Here is a 26,251-nt window from a genome sequence, read left to right as displayed (position 1 = left end):
TCCAGTGCTCCAACATCCTCACCCCCTGTGTTCTAGCTTGTGTCCATTTTTCCTTGTCCCACCACTGGGCACCAAAAAGAAAGACTGTCTCCTTCATATTGACACCCACCCCTCAGGTATTTATAGACGCTGATGAGATCCCTTCTCAGCGTTTTCAAGACTAAACAGCCCCAGGTCTCTCAGTCTTTCTTCACAGGAGAGATGTTCGAGTCTCACAATCATCCTTTTAGCTCTCTGCTGGACTGTCTTCAGTAGGTCCCTGTCTCTCTTGAATGGGGGAGCCCAAAACTGGACACAGTATTCCAGGTGTGGTCTCACCAGGGCAAAGCAGAGCAGGAAAAGACCCTCCTTGACCTGCTGTTATGTTACCTGTAATCATGTTTATATGATTAATAGTGTTATAAATACACTAGCCAAAAAAATATCTTTTAAATAGCAAATCCTTAATAGTGAAAGCTGTAAAATGCATTTGTTCTGGTAGGAAATTCCTCATCTCTACATAATCCTAACTCAAATAATTTTAGCAGTAAAAGCCAGGTACATGCCTGAGCCTTAAGGAGACAGCGCAAATTTGCTATTCTACTGTGCTTGCAAGTCAGGTAGAAATTGTTCTTTCCATCACATTTCATCTCAGCATGCCAACTCTTTCACAGCTCTCACAATCATCATCACCACTATAATTTTGATTTTCTTCTCCACCAGGGAAAGAAATCTCAGAATTCTGTTCTGAACTGTGTCTAAGGGGTGTTACAAAGAGCATACATGAAATTATACTGGAAATTCAGCTTGTAAAACAATTAACCTCTCTTTAGTGGGACCTTACACCAAGTTTCAAAAGATGTGCCTTTTTGTTTCTCATACACCACAAGTAATTGTGACTCGAATTCTGATTTTGTTTGCTTTCACCTACAGCATAGGAACTGTTCTTAATTACTCTATAAAATGTTAAATGGTTGATGCAGTAAACAGCTGATACAACAACAAAGAGTAATAAATAAAAGGGAGGGCTTCACACAAAAAGCTAAAACAAAGTAGTTTTGTTATTAAATCTGGCGAACTTTTTATTCACATAAAAAAACAAATATACTGCTTTAAAACCATAAAAATGAAACCAAGTCAAGCTATATTCCTTTCAACTATGAAACATAATAAATATGCATATACAATAAAACACTTTTTTCCTGTGAACCTTTAAAAAAAATTAAAAATTAAGTATTAAAAACATATTTCAAAACATGGTATTGTGCTTGAGAAATGAGTCTATATAATTAGACTGACCAAAGCCCTTCTGGTGTGTCTGTGTGCGTGTGTTAAGCAGTGTAATGCTTTTCTTACATCAGAAATGCTCTGTCCCTGAAGAAGGAGGTGTGAAGAGCAGCCATGCAGTACGTCTACTTCCCAGTCTTCTCCAAAACCCATTCAATCACCTGCAAAAATAAATGAGAAAAGCTATTTACCTCACTCTGGTTCTTGAAAGCAACTTAAGAACATCTCATGCACTAGTACTTCTTTCTTTATCACCATTTACCAAACAGAATTGAAAATTAATTCATTCAAAAGGAGTAAGAACGTTTAAGAAACTGAAAGCATACAGAATTGTCCAAGAACTGTATTTAATTTTACAGAATGCCTTGTCTTCAGAAAAAGGCAATTTTAAATCCCCTGAATGGAGCTACTTCACTCTCTCCATTTACTAGCAACAAGGTGCACACACCATGCTAACCAGGTTAGGTGTTTCCAGCACAAGAAAATTCCTATCCCATTCCAAAGAAGAAAAAGAAAAGGGTAATTTGTGCACTGCTCTATCTCCTGCCATTGTTACTGCTGTTTCCCAAACAGGACAGTTGTTCAGACCACTGACAATTCCTGGGCAATTACATTTTTTATAAGGTAACAGTTTCAAAGTATTCTATAATAGAGGGAGAAATGGCTAGCTTAAGAGACATCAAATTTTAATGTCTGTTTTGCCAACAGCAAATACACCTAAAATTTCTGGTTGTCATCCCAGAGAAAGCTGGTGGTGAGAAACATCAGGACAGAGTACATCAAGACAATATCCCAGTTCAACACCAAACATCACAACCCATCTAGTTTTTGAAACCTTATGAACTGTTGGAACCAATTCACAAGGTAACACAGTACAGAATACAATAAATACTGATCTCATAGATTAAATTCTGTGGGGATCTAGCAGCTTTCCCTGCAACTTTGGGTTTTATTATATGACTTCTCCAGGCCAAATCTCCCATTTCATGTGTGAGTTTGAAAACTGTACTATACACATTCATTAGACTTCTTTTGAAATCATGGAGTCACCTCAGCAGGTTTTTCAGAATTTAAATGAGTGTTACTTAGTTTCTGGGAGACAGGAGTATTTATTCTTGTAATTTGCTCTGTGCTACTGTCCTACCATACAAATAAATAAGTTCACCTGATATCCCTTATGGTTAGTTATTCCCAAACTTAAAATTACTGATTTTCATTGCTTCTTCAAAGAAATCTATTCCCTTTTTTAGATCTCTTTATTGCTTCCTACAACTGAAGGAAAAATTAATTCTTTTTTTCCTCCAGTGATAAACATTCATCGCCTTCATTTCTCACTGTGGCACATCATGTTGACAGCTGTAACTAGAACACCATCTAAAATCTGAATACATGCAGCTGGAAATTTTTCCCATGGGACTACTGATTGAGAGGAAGTTTTTGTGAGACCAGAGTATGAAATGGGACCTACAGCCAAAGGAATGTATGTCTTCATGTCTTAAAGCTGTGGGCTAAACCATCCCACAGCCAAGCTGCTACACCTACATCTAGCTAGTTACAGGAACAAATAAATATGGTCTTACCTGTTTAGCATTGTTATTTGCTGTTTTCTTCATTTCCTCAAGAAGCCCTCTAGAAGTTTTCAGATCCTAAATATGAAACAAAAAGCCACAGAAATTAACAAACTGATATGGTGACTCTAATTTGGATTATAAAAGCCCCAATAACCAGGGGAGGTGTTATACTTTTATCACCTTGATCAGAACCACAGAAGAGCTACTTGACTTTGCCTTTTTTTCCTTTTTAATCTAAAGTTATTCCAATGGGTTGCAGCTTTCCCTAGAGCAGTCCAAACCCAGTCAAGCATACAAATGAGTCACGCTTTTTCTAACTTTCTGCACACTTTCAGAAACTTTTTTGTTCCTTAAATGTTTGAAGTTCTTATAGTCTTGATTGAAATCTCATTTCTATATAAATATGGAAATCAACAGCATGCTTACATTTGCAATAAAGACTTCTGGCAAAGAACAACAAATAAAAGCAAGAAAATCAGTGCATGAAAGGGAAAATCCAGAATTATTTGTTTTGCAGTCCAGTTAGCCCAACCTAATCCACCCCCTTAAAGCAAGCCTGTAACCTTACCTAAAGAGGAAGGCAACCTAAGAAAATTAGTTTACTGCTTGTCTTTGAAGGAAAACAATGCCTGTGATAACACACTTCTGAATTGCACAGCACAGAAAGGGCTTCACAGGGCTCCTACAGACTTGTGGCTACAAGACAGTTCAGAGGAACAAATCCCTGCTACATCTGTCTCTAAATCAGCTTTACAATGGACGGGATCACTGCAGTAATCTTTCTTCTTGCTCTTCTACTTAGAATGGAATTGTGAACCTGTCTGATTTGCCCTAATCCCTACATGGAGCTCTTTCTGACTTTGGTCTTCCTTGAGGGCACATTTCAGGGAGATTTTGGGAGTGCTTACAAAAATGACTGTTCAACTATGTCCTAACCATTTAAGAAATTGGTGCTCAGCAGCAAGATGTTCTAAATGCTGTGTAAGCGTTCATCTCTCTTCCACTGCAGCTTTGTTTAGCTCAAATCACCTTTGCTGAAGCTGGCTAAACGAAGCTCACAAAGACTGGTAGGCCAAACGTATGCAAATAAACAGAGCTTTTACACACCCCCTCCTGTAATTTAACTTGGGTTTGTGTCCAGATTAAGTAACATGGACTGAAGCACTGATTCACAAAGTCTCCTAGGTTTTGTGTAAAGAATTATCATCCATTCCTAAAAACGAGGCTGATGCCATTCTACAGGGTGCTGCTGAGTCAGTATGTGTTAGATAGTAGTGCATACTTACAATGTGTTTACAAGGACTTGTGTGAGCACATCAGGGAACTAGAATTTCTGAGTCAGCTACCTATTGAGCCAACAGCCTTAAACCAAGGGAGAAGATGAGCTGCACAGCAGTGGCTGTGAAATAGCTGCTATATGCAAACACAACCTTATCTAACAGACCTGCTTTAGCATACTATCTCAAATAAAAGACTACTACTTTATAAGGCTTAACAAACAAATAAAACAACTACCAAAATATACTTTAAAACTAGGTTCTGCATTTAAGAACAAGTCCAAAGGCTTATCCACGCTTACACACTAAGACAGCACTAGGAAATACTAGCTCAAGTCTGAATATCACACAGTCCATCTCAAGTTTTAGTCAGGAATGGATTCACTTCACTAAAAATAAACAACTGTAAGAGCATGTCTTCTAGTTACCTTTAAGTAGAACTTGGATATCTCAAATAGACGCTGGCTGCATGACACAAAACACTTGTGATCCTCTGTAATTCCATGGTTTTGAAGAGTCTTGGCAACCACTTCCTTCAGCATCTTGGAAAAAGAGAAACACACTCAAAAGTTCATCCCAATTATTAGCATGAAATATTGTCAAAGGGAATTAAGACAAACAAGCAAGCAAACAACAAAACCACAAACACCTTATCTTTTCTTTTTAATCTTGCTTCTGTCATTAATCTATTGGCCAAATACTGTCAACCCCCTGACCAAAACTGGGCAGAGTTATTGAACAATCTATTTGCATTTCCTTCATCTCAAAAATTAAGGAAATGCTTACATGTGAAACTAATTTAAAGAATCATTGAATATTCACATGGGGCTTGGAAGACAGAAAATAATTCATAATGGCTTGGGTTTTCTCTTCTCCAAAATATTATGCACATATATTACTTTTCTTTATATTCTCTTTTTTAGCACATTTATATTAAAAATATTGTCAAAACCAAAAAATCAGGTACTACATTCAGATTTAAAGATTTACTGACATTCTTTACATGAGAAATGTATAAACTTTGCTGTAGATCTGAATGAGTCAGATCAATTTATGCTTATTTGGGTCACCTCAACTTGCCTTTGACAGTAAAACATCAACATTCATGCAGTGTTCTTGCTGGTACCACCAAGCCAGAAAAAGTTTTGTGTACTGCATTTGAAAAGTGGCATTGCTAATATATACAGCTATTAATTAAACATTGTTGCATCAAAGTATTTAAGTGTTATCTCAGTTAGTGGAATTGTACAATTATTGGAATATCTTTTTTATTCTCAGAATAGTCTGTTCTTCCACAAGGCTTGGACACTTCTAGCACAGATATTTCCTTGGTACCTTTAGGTTTTATATGGATTTTTCTAAATTTCATAAATCCTATTCATTGACATACATTCCCACCTTTTTTCTTTGTAGCTGTTAACCTCTCTCAGTCTTAATTCCCTGGGCATGACATGATATACCTTACATATTTTTTTCACTCTTTTCTTCTGCAGCACTTTCCACAGTGCCTTCAAGAATTCATTTACACAAGTGAATAGAGAGAAATTTAATAATAACAAATAGAGATTAAATCAGTTCACTCTAACTCCAAAAAAAAAAAAAAAAAAAAGAGTAAATGAATGAACCAAGTCACATGGAAAGAAGTTAAACAGATGCTCTTAATAATGTAGACCTTTACCCTTGTATGTTTCTGGGATCTTGATTCCTTAGCTGGCTTTGAAGCCTGGGTTTCAGTTGCACTTAAGTGACTTGCTGAGCCAACCTCAGTGATTACTTTGTGGGGCTGACCAGGCTGTTTCAAGGGCAGTGAAGCAACAGAAAATGCTCTTTCAGAGCGATTCCTCTTTACGGCAACTGTACAGTGACTCCCAGTACTTCCACTTGCCTGAGAGAGGAGGGAATCTGTACTCTCAGATTTGGTTAGCCTGGGGAAAAAAAAAGATAAAAGAAGTTTCAGGTTTTGTACTGACTCTTCTGTGCCTTTGTTTCTGCTATACAAGCTGCTGCAAGAGTGTCAGGTGCTGTACAGCAGACAGGATTCTGTTATGTAACTTTACTTATATTGGAAGAATAATTTCCTGACTGATTTGGTCTCTGGTAATAGAACCATTGCACTGAATAAAAAAGTCAAGAAATGAACTGAAGATACAGGATAATTAAGAAGAGAAAGTGTTTGGAAGAAGGTCTGCATGCAGAATCTTCATCTAGATAGCTAGGAAAGGCCAATTTTGCTAGCCTCCAGTCTCAGGATCAGAAAAAACTTCTTGAAACTATCTAATCTCTTTTGGTCCTATGAGAATTTCACAATCTGTCTTTAACTATGCTAAGGTGGGCATGACAATTCTACTGTAAAGCTTTATCCTTCAATTGTAAGAGCATCTTTAATTCTGAAACTCCAATTGAGGAATTGCTAAGTACAATCACATCTTTTCTAAATATTCAATGAGCTGCAAAAGATACGATATTCCTAAAACCATACCTCTATAACAGGCTTACTGTGATTAGATTGCAAAGGGTATCACACTGGAAAGAAGGAAGAAGTATTACAGTAAAAAGTGAATTCAGCATAGTGCTACATAGCAGTTAAATTTTTTTTCTTGACACTGAGTTTGCATCTTCAGAGTAAAGAAGAAGGTACAAAGTAAAGTCCTAAAAACTAGACTTCCAGATAAGATGTTAATAAACAAGGCTGACAGTAAGTTTGAATTCTGATAGGTCATCTCATACCAGAAGGCCTTTGGATCAGGAATTAAATTATTCTGTTTGTACAGTGCTTGGCTTTCTAAACCTTTAGTTATTATTGTTGTAACAGCACTGACACAGTTTTTGGTCCTGGATGAGGCTATCTGTCATCTTTTCAAACACATTGAGACTTTGTGAGATATAACTCCCAATCTCTTAAATAAAAAGTGTCTGTGCTGCATGGTTTTGATTAATTTAATGTTACCAATAAGAGGTCACACTTGAGAAAAAAATAAAGAGGAATAAACAACTAGAACATTCGTCTAGATAGCTTCACTAAAGTCATCTGAGATGAAAGAAAGGATGCACTTCACAAGAGACTACTGAAATATTTCATGCCACAGATTTACTTAATTCAGTATATTACCTTTTCTTGGGATAAAAGCAATCCAACTCTTTTGATCTGTGTTTTAGCCTTGACGCCTCTGTTTGGAATTCACTTTGTAAAGACTCTCCATCAGGGACACTTCCAGGCTCTGACAAGACTGCAGGAGATGGGAGAGGGCTCAGGACAACTGGCACAGGGCAGCACTCTTTGGCGCAAGTAGTCTGAGTTTCATAGCGAATCAGACGAGTTTGAAGTTCAGCATAACTCACATCTCTCTCTAAGGCTCTTCTGGTATCCAGACAATATCTACAATTGAAATTGGAGAGAAATCTGTGAGAAGAAAAAAAAAAGCCTCTGCATTCTTACAATCAGAAGAGGAAAAAAAAAAACAAACAAAAAACAAACAAACAAACACAAAACAAACAAACAAAAACCCCCACCCCAAACAAACAAGAAAACCAAAACTTTTGATTATCATGTAATCTCCAAAACCTTTTTTGTTTGGACAGCTGCATTATTCTGAAAGGTACCTTAAAACAGCCCAGTAAATGAACACATGCCTGATGGATTTAGCTGCATTTAAGTCTAACTCCAAAGAAGCTGAATCACACTGCTTGTAGACCTTCACCCTGTGGTCTTACAAGATTCCATGGACATTAGCAGATTTTTTCCTTGAACAGGAAGTGATGGACTAGGATGCTGACAGTGGATATTTTGCTCATTACAGTCAGCCCTGTGTTACACATTTATATCACCAGTCTCTCTATTTTTGGTATTACTGGTTTTCATATTCTGTCTGTACATAACAGATGTTGCCCCTGTTAATACACTGACTGCTGTGACAGTGATGAGGATGGCTCAGAACCCAAATAGATGAACCAGCACATCATAATGGATACAGTAGCTTCAGACCTCAGATTTGGCAAGCATCCACCAAAATTTTGAAATCCAGAAAACATCAGGTTATTACATAAAAAATTATACACTCTAACATGATAATGTCTTCATTTAACATGCCTGTTTCTTCTGCAAAAATGCAAATTTCCCAGTCAAAAAAACCCAACCAAACCAAACAATCCACCCAAGATTTCTTAGTGCATATGCCATAAAGAAATCATAATAAAAACCTGAAGAAAACACCCTAAAGTACAATATATGAAAACTGCAAGTGATGAGTGCTTCAGGAATCTTCAAATGCAATGATACTGACATAATTTTTGGAAGAGCTAGGCTGTCCCAAAAACCTTGGGTGCTCTGAGATTGTATTAATTGAGTGCAACTACAAGGAAGGCAGGGCACAATAGCTGTTTTAAATGCTATTTAGTCTAGGTTCTTTGCTAACTGCACTCCTTGGAAAAGCAACCTTTAGCTTTGTCCAAGATAAGCACTGCTATGAGAGATTCACGTTTTATAAGTGCTACAAATACAGAAGTGCTATTGAACAAACACAAGCTTCCCAGCTTCCTATTGATTCCTAAGAGTATGTGGTTTAATCAACCAAGTCAAAAGAAGAAACTGGTGGAGTTAAAGGAGAACAAATGAACAGTGCTAACTCAGGGAAACATGAGATGACAAAAATACAAACATGCATCTTAACTAACTTTTTTCTCTTGTGTAAATGATTTCCAGAGATTCCTTGCAAGATACCAATGTCTCACTGCCCAGTAACTTACATTACTTCTACTGCAGGAAAGACAGTGTTATCCAGTATTATTCCTTCCTTTTCTTGACAAGTGTTCTGAACAATGTGAACTATCTCTCAGCCCACCCTCCAAACTACTTAGCAATTTTTCCTACCCTTAGGAACTCCAGACATATTCTTTACTTTTAGCTCTTAACACAAAGTCATGTTAAATTGCTAGATCTGATTTTTCCACTTTCTTTGGAGTATTTTCATATTAAGGGAGAAATTCACTTCTCTAATAACAGATTGGAGAATCCATTTCTACAGCTGTGTAAGACTTTCCACTAGAAATAAATTCATTATCTGATAAGAGTAAGTTCTCTTAAACTTACAAATTTCAAGGTATTTAATTTTCCTTATTTATATTCTCAGTCCCCTGAGTAATCACATCCCCTACAACGATAAAAATGTTTTTATCTTCTGAAGTTAAATTGCCTTTTTGCTCACTCTGCTTTAACAGCAATTACTTTCTCTTTGCAACACAGGATTCAAGTGTTTGGCACAGGTTCATTACACCAGAAATTTGATTTCATCATAACTGCTACTCCTAGTTTTGTTGACAAGACTTTATTTCCAAATATAAATATAGCAGCTATGCAGATGGAAATGGCAATCATAACTGCATAGTATGAAACACATCTCTCTACCTATCTGCTTCCAGAGACCACATGATACTCTTGGTACAAGATATCCTGGTTGTACAGCTGTAGGTTCCTCCCTTTCACACTAGTTTCTACCACATCACTCTACACCTTCCCTCCCTTTTTGCAAGCACATTCCCCTTGTAACATACCAAGGTCTCCTATTTACAATATCCAGGCCTCTCTGTGGTGCTACCTGTCATGTTTTGCTATGAGAAGAGGCAGCACAAGCTGTGCTGTGCCTTATTTGAATCTCCATGCATGCCTCCTGCTGAGGTCAGGTAGGTTAACACGCTATCACACACCCGATAGACAAGACCCAAATGCTTCCTCCTCACACCTGGGAAGACAAATCTGCATTTCTCCTATCTACCTGGGCATATCTGTGTCTTCTGTTACAAACCCAAAAAGGTTGACAGGCTCATGAGTTACCACTTAGAAAAGGAGAGGAAACAGCTAAGCAGACAGAATCACTGCTTCACTTCCCTAGAGAACATGGCTAAAATTACCAGATATTAAACACAGGCTTCACCAGATGATCTGTGCAGTTGATAGGAAAAAGAAAAATACCAGCCATACTATTAGTCATATTCTGATAATCTGTAAATGTGATTTTAGGAGGCAGCAAAAATTTGCACAAACAGTGAACTGCCTACACTTTGTATCCACTGCATTTCTCAATATATACTATAACTAGACTAAGAGTCTGTCTACACAAAAGAGTTACACTGAATTATCTACTCTAGCATTTGTGTATGTCCTTTTTATCATCTCAAAGGCAATATTATTTTTTCCAAGCAATTTTAATGCAGCTCCATTATCTGATGTTTGCCCACCTGAAGCTTTGACACTGGCTGTCTGGGACTAAGTACAGTTCTAACCATATTTGATCCTTTTGAAGATTCTTATCACTGACACCTGCTGGTTTTTAGTTTCCTGAACATGTAGGTAGCTTCACAGTTGGGCTCATAAACCTCATTACTATTTTTCTGAAAGTATTTTTCATATCAAAGTAGAAACTACCTGTGTAGTTCAATTTGTTCTGCTCCAGGGACTTCATAGGTACCAAAGAACCCTGCTCCCCTAGCCACTTCTAATTCTGAACCAAAATGTGTAGAGACTCTGAGAATAGTTACAGTAGTACAACTTAGAAGAAAGATTTAAATGATTTTACATTACCACTGAGGCAGGAGTGTTGCAATTTAAACTAGGGAATAAAGGTAAGAAATGAAGAGTTGGCATATGCAAAGTTCTTCCATTGAAGGAAAAAGATACATAAAGTTTTCCATAATTAACACTCAAGTGGCTTGAAATGTTTCTAGTGATACCTTGACCAGAAGCTGGAACATAATTTTGGAAAAAGAAGTCAGGAAACTTACTCCAGTCCATGATAATGGCATCCAGTTGCTTTTTCAAAAGGTAAACCCCTGAGTTTCCGAGGAGTCAGCGCTGGTGTCAAAAGGAATGTGTTCTCACTGAAAAGAAAAAAAATACAAATCTACTTTAACTAGTTACAGTCATGATAAACTATACTTCCAAAAGTCAGGAAAAAAATCCCTCCTTAACACAGGAAGGCCAAAACAGCAGATCCTGTAGCTAAGCCCCTGTGGTAAGAGCATCAATAGAGAATTAAATCTTTACTGAAGTGAGAATTTAAGTTCAACTAATACCTCCTGAGGCATTACCATTAGAGAAGCTCTTAAGACATTGCAACCAGTTTAGAGGTCACTGCTACACATAATTTATTGACAAGATCAGGCAATTGTCACCCCATTTTGAATCCACTTAGGCCATTCTGAAACTCATTCGGTCATTATTCACACTCCCTTGCATCAGTTCTGAGTATGGTCTTCAGTGGTTTTAATATGCTGGCTTTATACCGTTTGGGAATTTGCAGTGGCTGAAGATCACCAACTGGCAGCCCTTCTGGTGTGAAATATTTCAGTAATTCCTTAGCATCCAGCAACGTCAAGGACTCCCGCTGGCTATCTTTATGCCCCAGCAATTGTTCAGATGAATGTGCAAACATAGAAACTCTGAAAAAAAAAGACAAAGGGAAAAAAATAGACCAATCTAAGATTTGGCTTTTTTTCTTTTCAGTGTAGTGATAACCTCATTGTATGAGCAACAACAACAAAAAAGAAGTTAAAAAAAAAAAAAAAAAAATCACTGTTAGTCTGGAGTAATAAAACAGATTTCTAAAGTAAAATCAACAAGGTTGTTCCTTAAAAATATTTACACAAATGTTCATGCTAAAGTATATTTGATGCAAATTCTCTACCATTCTACTGAAGAAAGTACTTTCTTCAAGGGTTTAGAGCTCAGTTAGAAAGGACAACATGGGAAGAATATTATTCATCCCCTTTTTCCATTTATGAACCTATAGGGTAAGAAATTAATTCCTCTTAAAAAACCTACAAGCAATATGCAGCAAAGGAACCATAAAACCTCTAAGCATTCAACTCTCCACATTACTTTTTTCTTAGTGTCCTCAATCAGGTATAGCAAAGTTCTTTTCCACTGTTAATAATGATGCTGTACACTGATTCAGGATAAGCAGAACATAATCAGTCCAGAATGTAATGAAATGTTCACTAACTGACTGTAAAACAGAAAGGTCCCACAGGAACCTTTTCAAAAAGGAAAAGCTTTACCTGTTTGAGTTTAAAAATGCCAATAATAATAATGACAATACCCATGAGAAAGCAGATATCTAATGTGAGAATTTCTGACAAATATAACTTCAATCTAGGCCATGGCAGAGTATGGCATTTGAAAAACAGAAATGGGATAGAAGTGTGTAAGAAATAGGCAGTTGGACAGCTGGCTCTAAAGGTCTGTCAGCAAAAAAATGTTAAGATGCAGTAAAGATCATTAAGTCCTATATAAAGTGAGAGCTAAACTGAAATCAAGAGACTATATTAAGTAATATATATTAAGGTCTATAGGTTTCAACTAAACAGGACTCTAGTGAAAACAAAGTTAAATATAAATTTCAAACAAACTAAATGGAACCTTGTACTTGAAACTGACTTGAGACCTGATACCAAGCACTATCTAGGAAATACAGGGGGATTAGAAATACATTATACATGCTGACAAAACCTGTTATACTATCTTTATGCCTCAGGGCATGTTGTGACCAAAAAAACAAAACAAACTTTTTATATTTTTCTACCATGGCTTCTGATTTCTAGTACTGCCATTCTGGTGATTTAGTTTTGGAACTATGCTACTTTTAGCTAACTTTCTGTTGCATTTTGTCCATACAAATCAAAACAATAATGCTTTAAATACAAGAAAAAACACCTTTGGAAATTGACAGAAACTTGGTTTTAAGCAAGGTTTCCTCTGAAAGACTATCAATGTATTTCAAAACAGTTTACAGAATGGCTGTCAACATACACAGTTCCTCTAGAATGATTTTCAATGGCTACCACAAAGAAAACCTCCAGTACTTAACCATTACCTCATTTTTTGTTTGTTTTTTTCAAAATTCTCCAAGTTCTGAAGAACATGACTTTCTGCCCACTCCAATGGATTCAGCTCCATTAAATCAGATTCTGCAAGAAATATATGGTGGGTAAGCCTTCACAGAAAAAAAGAATCTTAATTCTTTAATGAAATATACATGCATATGTGTATAAATATCTGTGTGCATACATATATAAAGTCCTTTATATATATTTATATAAAAAAATAAATAAATACACACACATCTACACACTCACATAAAAACATCTCCGAAAAATCTGCCTGGTGCTGTGATCAGAAACATTTTCTGCCCTTTTTTTTTGTTGTTGTTGTTGAGATAAAGAAAGGAAATAGTCAATGAGGGTGTAATTGTACTCTACTCTATTTTTCCTTCTATTTTTAACTCTTTTGGTAAAAGGTATGAAAACAGATTGAAAGAGAACTAAGCAGTGTATTTTCTAAATAATAATACATACCAGAAGTCACAGTGTATGACCTGGTTTTATTGCCAGCCTTCTCTAAAACAGGTTTAGGAAGACGAGTGTTGCACAGGTTCCAAAAACATTCTCTTGTAAGTTCTAACAAGTTTTTGAACTCAGCTGTAGAAATAACTGGAGGTTGGTTGGTCAGTTCCTTTCTCTCTGTAAAAGGAATGAGAAAGAAAGCAGATACAGTAGTGTTTCTCTAAGTAACAAAGAATAACTGGAGCCTGTTAAAAAACAATCAAAATTCCCACCCCAAAACAATTACTTAAGCAAGTGGACACTTACTATTGTACCCTTAAGCAAGGCATGGATGGTATATTCCATGGGCAAGTGAATAAACTTAGCAGTGAGACTAGCTGAAATCATATGGGAATCAACTTTTCACAGTCCTTTAATTTCTGTACATTTGTTTTCCTAAGTACATCCAGATTTGATCCCTCCAGAGACAAACATCTGAACATTATGAGCCTGATAGAAAAGTTCCACTCTGCAGAACCTCCTAGCCACCCAATTTCACTGCTGTTGCAGGAGAATCGTTCAATATAAACAACAGACTGTTCTGGTCTTTAGTCAGACCTCAGAAGGGTCAGGTAATTCTGATATGATTTAGGATGACTAACAAATCCCAACAGCTCCTATTTAGTCTTCACCCTAATGAAAATAGCTAACTCTCTCAAAATAAAGTCAAGCACAAGCTCTGAAGTGGCCCCAAGATCAGGGTTAAATAGACAGGCAATGAGAATGACAGAAAGCTGATGGGGCTGAAGGATGGACTATCAGCAGAAATCTTATTTCCCTTAAGCTGGTATTCTGTTAATGATAATACACTTACATTATCTTCACAGTATGCCATTTTCAATAATCCAGCCAATCTCTCAGAAGCATTTTTCTGTTTAATTGAGTCTCTTTTAGCAATGGACTTAGAAAAAAAATCAGGCCAGTCAAATGTATTTCTCTGCAAAGTCATGAAAATCTACAGAGGATGACCTTTCAGTGATTATTATGAATGATCTATCATGATACATGTAACAAATCTCCAAGGCACACTTCTCCTCTACTGTTTTAAGATTTCTACAAGAAAAAATAAAGTAAAAAGCCTCAAAACAATATTTTCATTTTGTAGAAGTCACATAAAGCATTAAGGATCATTAGGAAAAAACAAGAAAAACAAAGAAAAGAAAAAGTTAATTACCACAGAGTTATTCCAAAGCAATGCTCAAACATTCAGAGCATTAGTGTAACAAATAACCAACAAGTTTAAGTTCAGCATTCTCTTTTCCTCAATATTTGAAAGCCAAACTGATGTACAAGTATGGATATACTACTAGAAGTTTCTTTTTGAAGGTCCACTTTTTTCTTCACAAAGGTATTAACTGTCCTCAGTTTTGAAAGGTGAGCCATCAACTTCAGTTTCAAATAAAGACCTTTTTAAATACTAGTTTGAGAACTGCTAGTGTTCTCCCCATTACTTACTGAGATACTCCTTCAAGGCAAACACCTGGAGATGAGACAGTTTCTTTTCCCTCTGTACAATCTCCTCTCCACAAAAACATGGCAGAGTCTTGATAAAGTCAGCAACATGAAAGCCTGTAGAGATTATAGTACTTGAGACACCAAATTGTTACTTCTTAAAAGAAGACAAACTTAGCAAACATAAAAATTTCCTATTTAAAAGGCAATCAATGAGTAATCAAACGACAATCATGGGTAATCATAAAAAAAATAATTACAGCTGAATATCATGAGGAAAACTTGGAATAGATATCTGACCAAAGTTTTTGAATTTCTGTACAAAATCAATACAACAACAACACAATCACCATGACTGACATCTAAAGAACACAAAAAGATCCAAAGTTTGATACCAGGAAAGAAAGTTTTCTCCCAACATTTGGTCAAGGACTTTCAGTCTTCTGACACAGTACTAATGGGATTTTAATTAGGACAAATGGTAAGCAGTCAGTCATATCACACACGGATTTATTTCGATAATAAGGAAGTAAGTGGATAAGATGCAGGTCACTGCACTCTTCTTTGTCAGTGTTATTGAGAGCAAACACTAAATGGCTGCTAATTTGTGTATGTGTAGCTGTAACAGAACAACTACTCTAAGGTAAATGTCTACATACACCCTCTTACATAGAGGAGTAACTATGACATGAGTGCCAACTCATATCCCAACCACCCTGGAGTTATAAGGGCATCTGCAAATTTCATTTTCGTTAAATATTACCTGGATGTCTCTTTACATTAAAAAAAAATTTACAACCAATCCTAGTTATGAGAAATTATTGACTACAACTTCATGTAGTCTATTTAAAGGATATAGCAGTAGTAAATTGTGCAAGTAAATAAGTTTTTATTATATTATCAATTTGAAAAAATATTGCTGAAAGAATACATATTAATAGAATGTAAGTCGTTATTTTCACCTCTTTAACACAGACTGGAATGAACAAAACCCACATATTTTAGTAGGGTTTGCCTGCATTCAGATATTATTAAATAAATAACTCTTACTTGACTCTGTTTCTTCTGCTTTTGTCTTCAGCTTTTCATTTGCTGCAGAAAGAGTGGCCATACCATTGATCTGGCTAGCTGAATGAATCAAGGTTGCTTTACATCCTCCAGAGCCATTGCCTTGTAGCAAGAAATAATATCGACAAGATTCTCCTTTCAGCTCAATTTCTGGAACTTAAAACACATCAGGACAGAATTGTGAAACACTCTCAGGGAAACAACTTTAAAAGAAGCTATAATCCACCATCAAAATTATTTCACTTGCTCTCTTCTGTTCTGTGACAATCTTACTAGCATCTTTTTGAGGGACACACTGACTACAGTTGGTGTCTAGCCCTTAAGAAGCTTAAAAATAAAGGGCAAAAAAAAATGAGCTACAACACCGAAGATGAGTTGAACATGCAACTGGCTTAAAGCTAGCATGCTACCAGCAGCAGCTCCTGTGACTGCAGCAGGGGCCAGCTTTCTAACGTAAGCTATAAAGTACACTTGGAAAGGTATAGCCCCATAAGGAAGAAGCACATTGCCAATCACTATTTAAGCATATTAGCTGTTAGCTGGAGGTGTTCAGCATTTCCTGATGCTCTGTACTTGCCCAAGCAGAGGTTGAAATTAAATGTAAGGGCACTGAAGAGCTTCTGGAAATGCTTAAGTGAGAATGAAAGCAACTAAGTGAAGCATATTGGCTTTTCACCTGCAGAAGCAAATCTCTGGCCAGGTGTGTGGTATCTGCATCTTACCTGACAGACAGGACACAGAAATGGTTTAAAGGAGATGAATTGTTTCCCTAAAGCTTATCATGACATGAAAAGTGATTTTCTTCCACAAGTCTGCATAGCTGAACTCTGCATTGTGAAGGTTACAGTCCCTGACTTAATTTCATTGGAGGAGAAAACGGGGCATACTAAATCTATAGAAAACTCCCACTACATATATACACACACACACATACATAGAGACACATAGAGATATAACCACACCAAAACATGCCCATCCTCATCGTCCTTTTACCTACCAGTAATGACCTTGGGTTTCCTAGCCATATATTCCTTCCATTTCTTGGTACTCAGCTGGGCAGGGCATGGGATCACTACACTGCTTACATTACATGGCAATGAGAATAAAGCTCCCACCTAAATAATGAAAGCAAATAAAAGAGATGCAGTATTACTGAAACCTGTGTTACATTTCACTCTTGAGCTACTGATTTGATGCTACTTCAAATGCACTTCAATTGAAGAAAAAAAAAAAAAAAAATCTTAGCATTTCTGTCATTCACACTAATTGTGATAGAACAGCATTTGACACAGAAGGACCCTAATAATGACAAAATAAACACACTAATTGCCATTATTTTTTGCTCCAGCTGAGAGATCATTAACTTCTGAATTTCTGCTTCCTACATAAAAAGGTATTTGCTACCTATGATAAGTCTTTCAATAATCTGCCTAAAAACAGAATGAAAAGAGAATTCAAAGGTATAGTTGGCATCAGCAACTCTGCATTCCTTTGAATAATATGCTATTTTTTTCCTCACTATATATTATTCTTTTCAATTCATCAGATTGGACTACCTTTAATATCTCTGCATGAGTTTTGGGCCAATAAGCAGTAAAAAGAGAAAATGTATACATATTTGAACACTCAAGCAATACACAAAGTAATGCATGTACAGCTATTAGAAAAGCTTACAAATGTGTAGTATTTCCAGTAGCAGACTGAAAAAAAAATCCTATGAGAAACTGTTATCTTGAAAACAAGTTATATTCAACATCTGTAAACTCTAAAAAGTAGCCTGAGGTGTTTCAACTGTTTTGCCATTTTCTTCAGAAGATCTGGTAGAAATGTAAGCTCCTAGATTGTAAAAGATATTTGACCAAATATGTACTATCCTCATGTGAAATAAAAATCACCTGGGATATTTACCAATCTAAAACTACTCAAAAAGATTTTTGGTACAGCATTAGAAAAAGAATTTGTCTTCTGGCTAAGCATAATGGAGAATGGAGTGGCAGTGGAGAGAAAAAAATTTACTGAAAACCTAAATAAAGCTGAGGATGAAATAGAGTCTGATAATAGAACACAATCTCCTCAGTAAATAAAGAGCATAAGTTATTCATTATAACTGTTATCAGCATTTTCACATCACAGGTTCTGTTTTGATTGGCATAGATTTATTTTATAAATACACAAAAAAAGTTCCAAAAAAAGCATACATCACATCAAACATTCAGGAAAAACATCTTCAAACTAATAATGTTGCTATGAACAATCATATTGTCATTCCAAGGAAAAAAAAAAGTAAAAAAAAAAAAAATTAAAAGTGTAGGCTGTAAAAGTTTCAGTAACTATTTTATCTAGAATTAGAATGGAAAAGCAGTATATACGCATGCAAAATAAAAAAGCTCACCACTCCAGACTAGCTAGATACATTTTGTGGGCTGCACACATGCCTGTCTTTTGCTAAAAAATAAAATAGCTTAATTACGATATCAAAGAAATTATTTGTCAGGATAGGACTAAAATTTAAAAAACGGTTTAGATGGAAGTTTATCTAAGGTAAAGAGAAAAATGTTCAGTGGGCTTACAAATTGTCAGGACCTGCAGAGCATTCACCTTTAAAAGCCAAATTTGCTTTAGAACTAAATATTGAGGGAGCTTACACAGAGACAAGGTTTAAAAACATCAATCTGTATCTCTTATGAGCGATACACATATTTTAATTTTTCTGCTATACAGAAAGAAGTTTTTACCTTTCCAGAAAGAGATGAAATTTGGTCCAAAAACAGCATAGATGTCTCATTGATATTCTTTCTTGTCAGGCTCCTGAACAGAACAGTTTAAGGAACTTCATCTTCACAAAGACCTGTGTATCTATTTTACAAATCATGTTATCATCATATTTCAAATAAGGAGTACAAATGTCTAACACTTGATACTCCAGTCCACAAAATACACGAAACTCACCTTTCCAGGCCAAGTGGCACACTTGGAAAAGTTATAATGAAATACATCACTGATAGCTTTAATATAGGCAGGAATAAACAAGTATTTATATATTAAAAATCCTGGCAAGCTTAGGCAGTCTCAGCTATTATTGTTACACTAAGATTGGTACCAAATGTACCTATATTTAATACCAGTAGGAACACACCATGAGATCTCTCCACCACAGACAACCCAAGAGAAAACTCTTCTGCTATACCATGGCACACATTTTGCACACACACAATATAAACACGATTTATGGAAAAATATTTCTGTATTGTGAAACATACTATCCCCATTAACAAGTAAGCTTTGGATTTTTTTAACACTTAGCAGTAAATATTTCTCTATTCTTTCCTCACAAATAGCACACACATCAACGACAAAATACATGTGCAATAATACAAAAAGAGCTGGTTATTGTTACTGTAATTTCAATTTCAACATTAATTCCAGTTGTGAAGAACCCTTATTACTATTCTGGCAGGCTTTAATGGAATGAGTCTTTGTCAGTCCTCATGTGTTACTGCCTACTGGATGGGTAGATCCTGATCATTTTTTTTTTCTGCTACAGACCATCATCATAGTAGCTTAGACCCTTAAAAAAGGATACAACTCAAATTCCAGATCTGATACAAAAAAGGAAGGAAGATCAGAGAGCACCACCATTTGTAAAAATTCTAGTGCAGGACCATAGTAATGAAACACCTGAAAAGAAATAAAGAAAAATTGTGGCATTGTATGTGATGTTATCCCAGAACTTCCTCAAGTGCTCTACTAGAGGCATTTGTGTTACAAGTACATCCGAAAGATGTATAAAGGAATAAAGAACATGTCATAATACTATATTAAACACAATTATATTACAAAGAAAGAAGGTATTTAACCGTGTTTAATAAAGTTTGCTTTCTAGAATGTCAACTACATGCATCAAATAGATTGCTAATCTCATCCAAACTGAAAGAAAAATAAGCTCTATGGGGAACAGATGGATGCAATCCAAAAAGTACATACTTTAGCAAATAAAATAATGATCTCTTAACTGATACTGGTTTTCATAAACATTCATTTTTTTTCATCAACAAATACAACTTGAGAGTTCCCATCAAGTATCAATTTCCAGTAGAAAACATGAAACAGCAACAGTAACTTAATTTTAAAAGTTTGGGTTAGGGTGTTTTTAAGTAGAAAAGGTTAAACACACACAGGATTCTTAAATAAATTACATATTTTGAGTATTAAAATTGAACAAAACCTCAATTTTTACTTGAAAAAAAAGTTTGTACCACATTCTAAAGAACAAACAGATGAAATTCTATGGCCTTGTTTTGTTAACACACATGAACACACATTCCCCAATCTCATGCAGTCATCATTTTTATTTTTCAGTCCTGTCTAAGGTTTCTCCAATTACTAGTTTTCTCAGAGAAGTAAAAAAGATGAATTCTAGTGGCTCAAAGAAAGATCAAGAGCAGAACTTGCCTCTGGCAAAGCATCAGTATTCCTCCATTGTCGCTCTTCTTTAGCCCCAAAGCAAGAACATAAATGTGAAGTGTTGAAAGTCTTTATGGAAGTGCCCTTGATACAAAATTCTGGAAACTTAACTTGTGATCCAAACTGGAAAAAAAGAGGCAATATAAGTGTCAAGAGAGAGAGGAAAAGTGTTTTGCTTCAGCCAGTCGTCACATGCATTACTATTTTAAACAATCAGTATTATATTTGTTTCCAGCAGATCTGTAAGACTAGGTAAAAATCTTACTTAGATACCCAGCTACTGCATCCAAAACCTTAATACTAAAAATATAAACATCACTGCCACAAAGTTGTCAGTCTTTGCACAAACATTAGACATGGGCTTGCAACAATGACTTACAGAGTTACAGGTAACTTGTGATAGATGCAAAACGATCTAATTTTGAACAAGGACCTCTACAGCAAATTTTTCAGAGGAGACCATCTGCATTTCTGAAATTCAAATCCCAGTGCTTTGATCTCATTTATCCTTTCATCACACCAAAAAGTAAGGTGCTGTCCCCTCGCAGATACATTGCACATATACCTCCTTGAATTACATAGTCAAAACCAAATTTGGCTTAAAGGGCAAAATGCACTGTACAAGAAATGCTTCAGATGATGTACGCAGATGCTTAAACAACAAAATAACCATAGCTGAAAAGATGTTAATTTACCTTTTTTTCCCATATCTGAATCTTTCCTCTCCAGAGTTCTTTTAAATCAATAATATTCATGATATTATCTGAAGATACAAAGTCTGCTGACAGATAGTCTGCAATCTTTTGCCAGCTACTGTAACAATAAAGAAGAATTAATCTTATTACAAATTACCATGCAGTGCAATTTGACTGATTTTACCTATAATCTCTTAGCCCTGTGTATGTTAATACAGACTTCTATACTTTTATATTATACAAAGTAAAACATATTCTAGAATTGTTGGTTCAGGCTCTGTAAAGGAAGTTGTTCACAGCTCCATGAACATAACAGCAAAGAACTTCGTCAGACGTGAAATAAGACTGGCTATAGCTGCAGGAATGCCATGGTAAGGTTGGTTGCTAGAAGCTACAGCAAAGCCACATAGCCATCACTGGGGCTATCACTGGCCATCTAGATTGTTTGTAGTTAGCCTTGCAAGTAGGTATGATTGCAGCACAAGTATTACCTTTCAAACCCAACAACAGAGAGGTACAACAACTAGTAGCTGTGGGTCTCGCCGACAGACTGTCCTCTAAGAGAAATCATCATCAACAGAACAGGAAGAAGAAGTGAGAGAACTTTTATCAGAGAAGCTATATGCTCAAAAGGCTTCATTTTTTACATAAAAAAGATTGGAAAAAATACTCAGTCAAAAACTGGCTGCACAGAAAGATATCAATGAGTACTGAGATCAAGCATCCATGAAAGTCACTGAAGTAAGTTTATCTTCCTCCACACGCTTTAGGAAGTACAATACAGTAGATATATTGCTTATTCTATCCAATGACTGAGCATTCAACTTTTTCAACAGTTTTACTAAATTACAATTAAGTTTAATCTCACATTCTATGAGGAAAACTTGAATCTTGGACATGGAGAGGAGAAGTGGAAGAGACCTTGCAAAGTTATTCAATATCCACAAAATTATTTATTGTACAGGGAAAAAACCCAAACCACACTGTGGTTTATACTGAGACATATCATGGCCTACTTATAACAATTAAAGGAAGATAGTAAGGAAATTACTGGACTTAATTTTGAATTGAATTAGTAGCCTAAGTGTTAAGAGTCTTAGGAAGTAATTGAGCATTTTGTCCATTTTCAAAAGAGCCAATTCAGACACTTTTTCCTCCTTGAAATGTAATACCATATAAAACCTAAAGTAAAAAAAAAAAAAGTTGTGTATCGATTTTAGGGAAAAAAAAAAAAAGGAAAAGTACAAACAACACAACTTATTATGCAGCATAGTACAACTTCAAAGCATCATAAGCACACTATAGGCCCCTGTGATGGAAAAGAAAGGTAAAATATTTTACCTTCTGCTTTCATAAAAAGAGAAGCATCAAAGGACTTGCTTTTCTGCCTGCCCCTCTGGTTAGGATATGTATTTACAATAATCAGCATGAGTAGTTCCACCCCTCAAACAACTAAGAGAAGACAAATCTGTGTATTTCCAAAGTATACACATGAAGTACTTGAGATGCTGGTTTTACTTTAAACCACTGACATATACTAAACACAAAAGTGATCTTGTTTATAGACCTAAAATAAAAGGCATACCCTTTAGAGTCATCTGCTGCAATAGTGATTTGTGCAGAGTGCCATTCTCTGAGGTGTTTCAGGGCACCGACAGCAAGTAAGCAGTCTTTTAACTTGGGTCCATCTTGCTCAACGGCCTGCAGTATTACATCAACCATTGCTCTGCCTATAAAAAGTTATAGTATGAGTCAAAGTACCATTATTCAGTAAATTAATTTGTCATTTAAAGACAGAAAAGTACTGATTATCACCTACAGCACTAAAATGGGCTTAAAGATCAACTTCAAGTAACTTCAGCAAGATTTGAAACCCTTTTCAAGCCTTTTAGCTCGTTTTGCTAACAGGAACGATTTTGCCATTTTCTCAGTTACACCCATTGTATACCTTCCTTCTCTCTCTCTTTGACAGATCAGAGCTGTCTGCAGTGCAACTGCTGCATCATTTCCCTCCTTTTAAAACCTCTAAACTGCTATTTCTCATTTTTTTCTGCATTCAGTTCCTTTGCTATCCCAAATCAACAACTGCAGTATTATGCAACTCTAATATGCAAGGCAATATGCATCTCCAGTTCTATTTTCCTTTGCAGCTTCTTGGCTCCTACCCACTAGCAATCAACTGGCAAGTAAGTAAGCCTGATATCAACACTTTCATTTTTTTTCATAAAAATCTGTTGTGGCTTCATGCTGGATTTCACACTGCTTCCCGTCTATTACTACTGTGGTGCTATTTTAGATCGAAAAAAATTAATTATATAAACAGCTACCTTCAACTCTACTGAAAATACAGCCTTTCAAAGAAAAAGGTAGCAAACTACTCTGTAAACTGATTTGCAATGCCACTCAGGCTCTATGCCCTTAAATTACTTGAAAGAGCTGCATGTAAGTTAATTCAACTACAAACTAACATTCTCTGAGTTTTTCCATTTGATTATCATTTTACCAGCTGAGTTTTCACAGAAAAATAAACTCACATGAGATTGCTTTTTTAAAAGAGATTACCTGGAGCAGGCAGTTTATCTGCTAGCTGATGTAGACTTTCTGCAGCTTCATCATAGATACTGAAAATAAAGAGCAAAATCATTTAGAAACAAAAAGTTACAGCCAATGAGCATTGCTTGGTATAGTATCTTGTATATTTATACTTCTGCACAAACCTACTTGGCAGTGAGATATACTTATCTCCCCTTTTACTGAGGTAGGCTAAAGGACTTTGAAGCACTCTGCAGTTAAACTGGAAGTAGGAATCATGACAAATTAGTGAGAAACTTCTTTTGATACATATTTGTCTGCTGTTAAGAAACTGTTCAGTTATTCTATAGAAATTATCTTTAGCTAAAAATAACGCTGTGTTTAAACAGAATAGAATTATTTTCAATAGTAATAGATTATTCACAGTTAACTGTTACCTTGGTAATAACTTTTACTTGTTAAATTTTGATTCCCTTGGATTATTACTGTTATATGCCAAATCATTATTCTTTTAATAGAAGTAACAATATACATACTCAGTCATTGACAGCGACTCTCTACTGTTATTGTCCTCTTCCTCAAAATTTTGTATGGCTCCCAAGCATTCATCAATACTTGTTTGGAGAGATTCTTTATTTTTCTGTGTGTCGAAATTTATTTCCTCCCAGTCAGAACTGCAGAACTAATCAATCAAAAAGAATTAATTAAGCAAAATAATTTTGAACATCACAGTTTCAACTTGCAGTAGAGACAGACAGACAGCTGAGGAATTTATATTCTAAAACCCCCATGTCTTACCTGATAATAACCACATACAACTTGACTTGCAAAATACCATTTCTTTACACCTGGAACACCAGCCACTGAACATGCTGCAAAAAGATAAATAATTATTTAAAATAATCATTTCTCTACAGTCTGCTCTTCCTACTACAATGAACACCTTTGAGGAAAGATTCTATAGGGTCATTTAATGTGCCACAATGACTCAAGTTCTACTTTCTTCAAGCATGGTATTAAGGCACAAGCAAGCGTCTTGGCAAGTGTCTATAAATGATCCACTGACTGTTGATAAGTAAGAAAATCCTTCTGGGCAATATTGCTCTCCATTTGCAGAAGCTGTACCACACCTGAACAAAATCACAACTTTCATAAATATGATTTACACAGTTCACAAAACCAGAGGCTCTCTTAACATTTCTATGCAACAAAAAGAATGAGAGCTGCAAAGAGCTTAACATTGCCATCTCTACAAATTTTAACAGCATATAGTAGCTTCCCCATATTATTTACAATTATATGACAGTTGTGACAAGATGAGGATTTAGAGCTCAGCACTAGATATCCAAACCAGTTAAAGAACTAAGAAAGCACTTTTTAAACAAAGAATCTCAGACACCTAACCCATGGATTAAGGTTCTGAATTGATACACAATCAACAAATGCTGCTTTAGCTGAAAAAAATTAGAAGACATCACAGGAGTAATGCAAATACCAAGCTATCCCCATCTGAGAAGCAAGCCATTTCCTAGTCTTTCTTGTTAAGCTTGATTGAAATTTGTCAGTCTTTCAATACCCTTCTCTTTCATTCCTTGCGTCCAATCGATTTGATCACCTCCTAACACATCTGCTGATGAAATCATAACAGTTCTCCACAAAAACAGTACCAGTAAGAGCAGTCTTACCTGCAGGTTTAGGCACACTACAGAAACTAGGCATCAGTTCCTGACTTGCTTCACTTAGATCATAAAACATGCCTAGCTCAGCTCCTTGATGAAATTTACCTTACCTTGCTGTATGTTACTACATTTACCTGGGAATGTGCTCACATCTGCATTTATAAACGAGTTGCAGCTTTCTTTCAGGAATTGATAAACAGTTGCAGCAGCCCCAGCTGTAAAAAAACAACAAACACAAAGCATTTTCTTAAGACTGCTGAATTACAGACATTAAGTCTTCCTTTCTTGCAAATGCAGTACAAAGTTCAGCTTAACATTAGAAGTTTAAGGTTTGGGTTTTTTTTTTTTAAACAGTCAATTACAGATTTGCAGGAAGCTTAAAAAAAGTCAGATGTGGTACAAGTCTCACTAAGGTAGTGTACGTCTCAGGAGCTCTACGGAGTTCGATAACACTGTCGCTACAAAACACATAAACCTCTAAGTTTCTGAAGGTTTAAGTCACCACCGTCTTTGTCCGAAAACCAAACCAAACCAAACACATTTAGGCAGGCGGGGATCCAAAAAAGCCTGCACGGATGCAGGTCCTGGACCAGTGACCGCAAAGAAAACCCTCACGAAGCAAGCTCGGTCGGGCCCCGCCACAGGCAACTCCCCACACAGCGCGGCCTCTACCCTCCGGGCCCCGTCCCCCCGCGGCAGTACCTGCCCCGGAGCCACCGGCCGCAGCACCCTCGCCCTTGCGATCTCCCCAACTCAAGAGCAGGACGTAGCGGTCCATTGCCAGACGGTGACGAAGCCGCGGTCCCTGCTCTGAACGGCCCGCGCTGCCAGCCTTGCGCCGCCCTCACACAGCAGCGCTTCCGCTTCCCGCCGGT

The 26,251-nt window shown here is 36.2% G+C and overlaps 1 protein-coding gene across 1 annotated transcript; it reads right to left on the bottom strand.

Moving 5' to 3' along the window:
• Positions 1 to 1,391: 1,391 nt before the first annotated feature.
• Positions 1,392 to 26,154, bottom strand: MTBP (MDM2 binding protein). The gene is made up of 22 exons (XM_054385500.1): positions 26,079 to 26,154; positions 25,511 to 25,591; positions 24,496 to 24,569; positions 24,234 to 24,379; positions 23,728 to 23,786; positions 22,751 to 22,895; positions 21,166 to 21,283; positions 20,459 to 20,593; positions 19,590 to 19,684; positions 18,742 to 18,814; positions 17,004 to 17,121; positions 15,989 to 16,162; positions 14,942 to 15,055; positions 13,460 to 13,624; positions 12,979 to 13,072; positions 11,390 to 11,545; positions 10,889 to 10,984; positions 7,224 to 7,490; positions 5,793 to 6,039; positions 4,543 to 4,656; positions 2,847 to 2,912; positions 1,392 to 1,427 (listed from the first exon to the last, which is right to left on the bottom strand). Exons 1-22 carry the CDS (start codon positions 26,152 to 26,154, stop codon positions 1,392 to 1,394), a joined length of 2,649 nt encoding a protein of 882 aa, XP_054241475.1.
• Between the last annotated feature and the right edge of the window lie 97 nt (positions 26,155 to 26,251).

Source organism: Indicator indicator, chromosome 12 (assembly GCF_027791375.1).
Source record: "Indicator indicator isolate 239-I01 chromosome 12, UM_Iind_1.1, whole genome shotgun sequence".
Lineage (NCBI taxonomy): Eukaryota > Metazoa > Chordata > Aves > Piciformes > Indicatoridae > Indicator > Indicator indicator.
Note: the sequence above shows the minus strand (reverse complement) of the source record. Positions and strands in the feature narration are given on the sequence as shown.

Coding starts and splice junctions, on each gene's coding strand:
- MTBP (XM_054385500.1), bottom strand. CDS start 26,154: ATGGACCGCTACGTCCTGCTCTTGAGTTGGGGAGATCGCAAGGGCGAG. Junction 15,056..15,988: donor AGCAGAAGAAACAGAGTCAA/GTAAGAGTTATT, acceptor TAATCTCTACAG/GCTTTCATGTTGCTGACTTT. Junction 10,985..11,389: donor CCACTGCAAATTCCCAAACG/GTATAAAGCCAG, acceptor TTTTCTTTTCAG/TGAGAACACATTCCTTTTGA.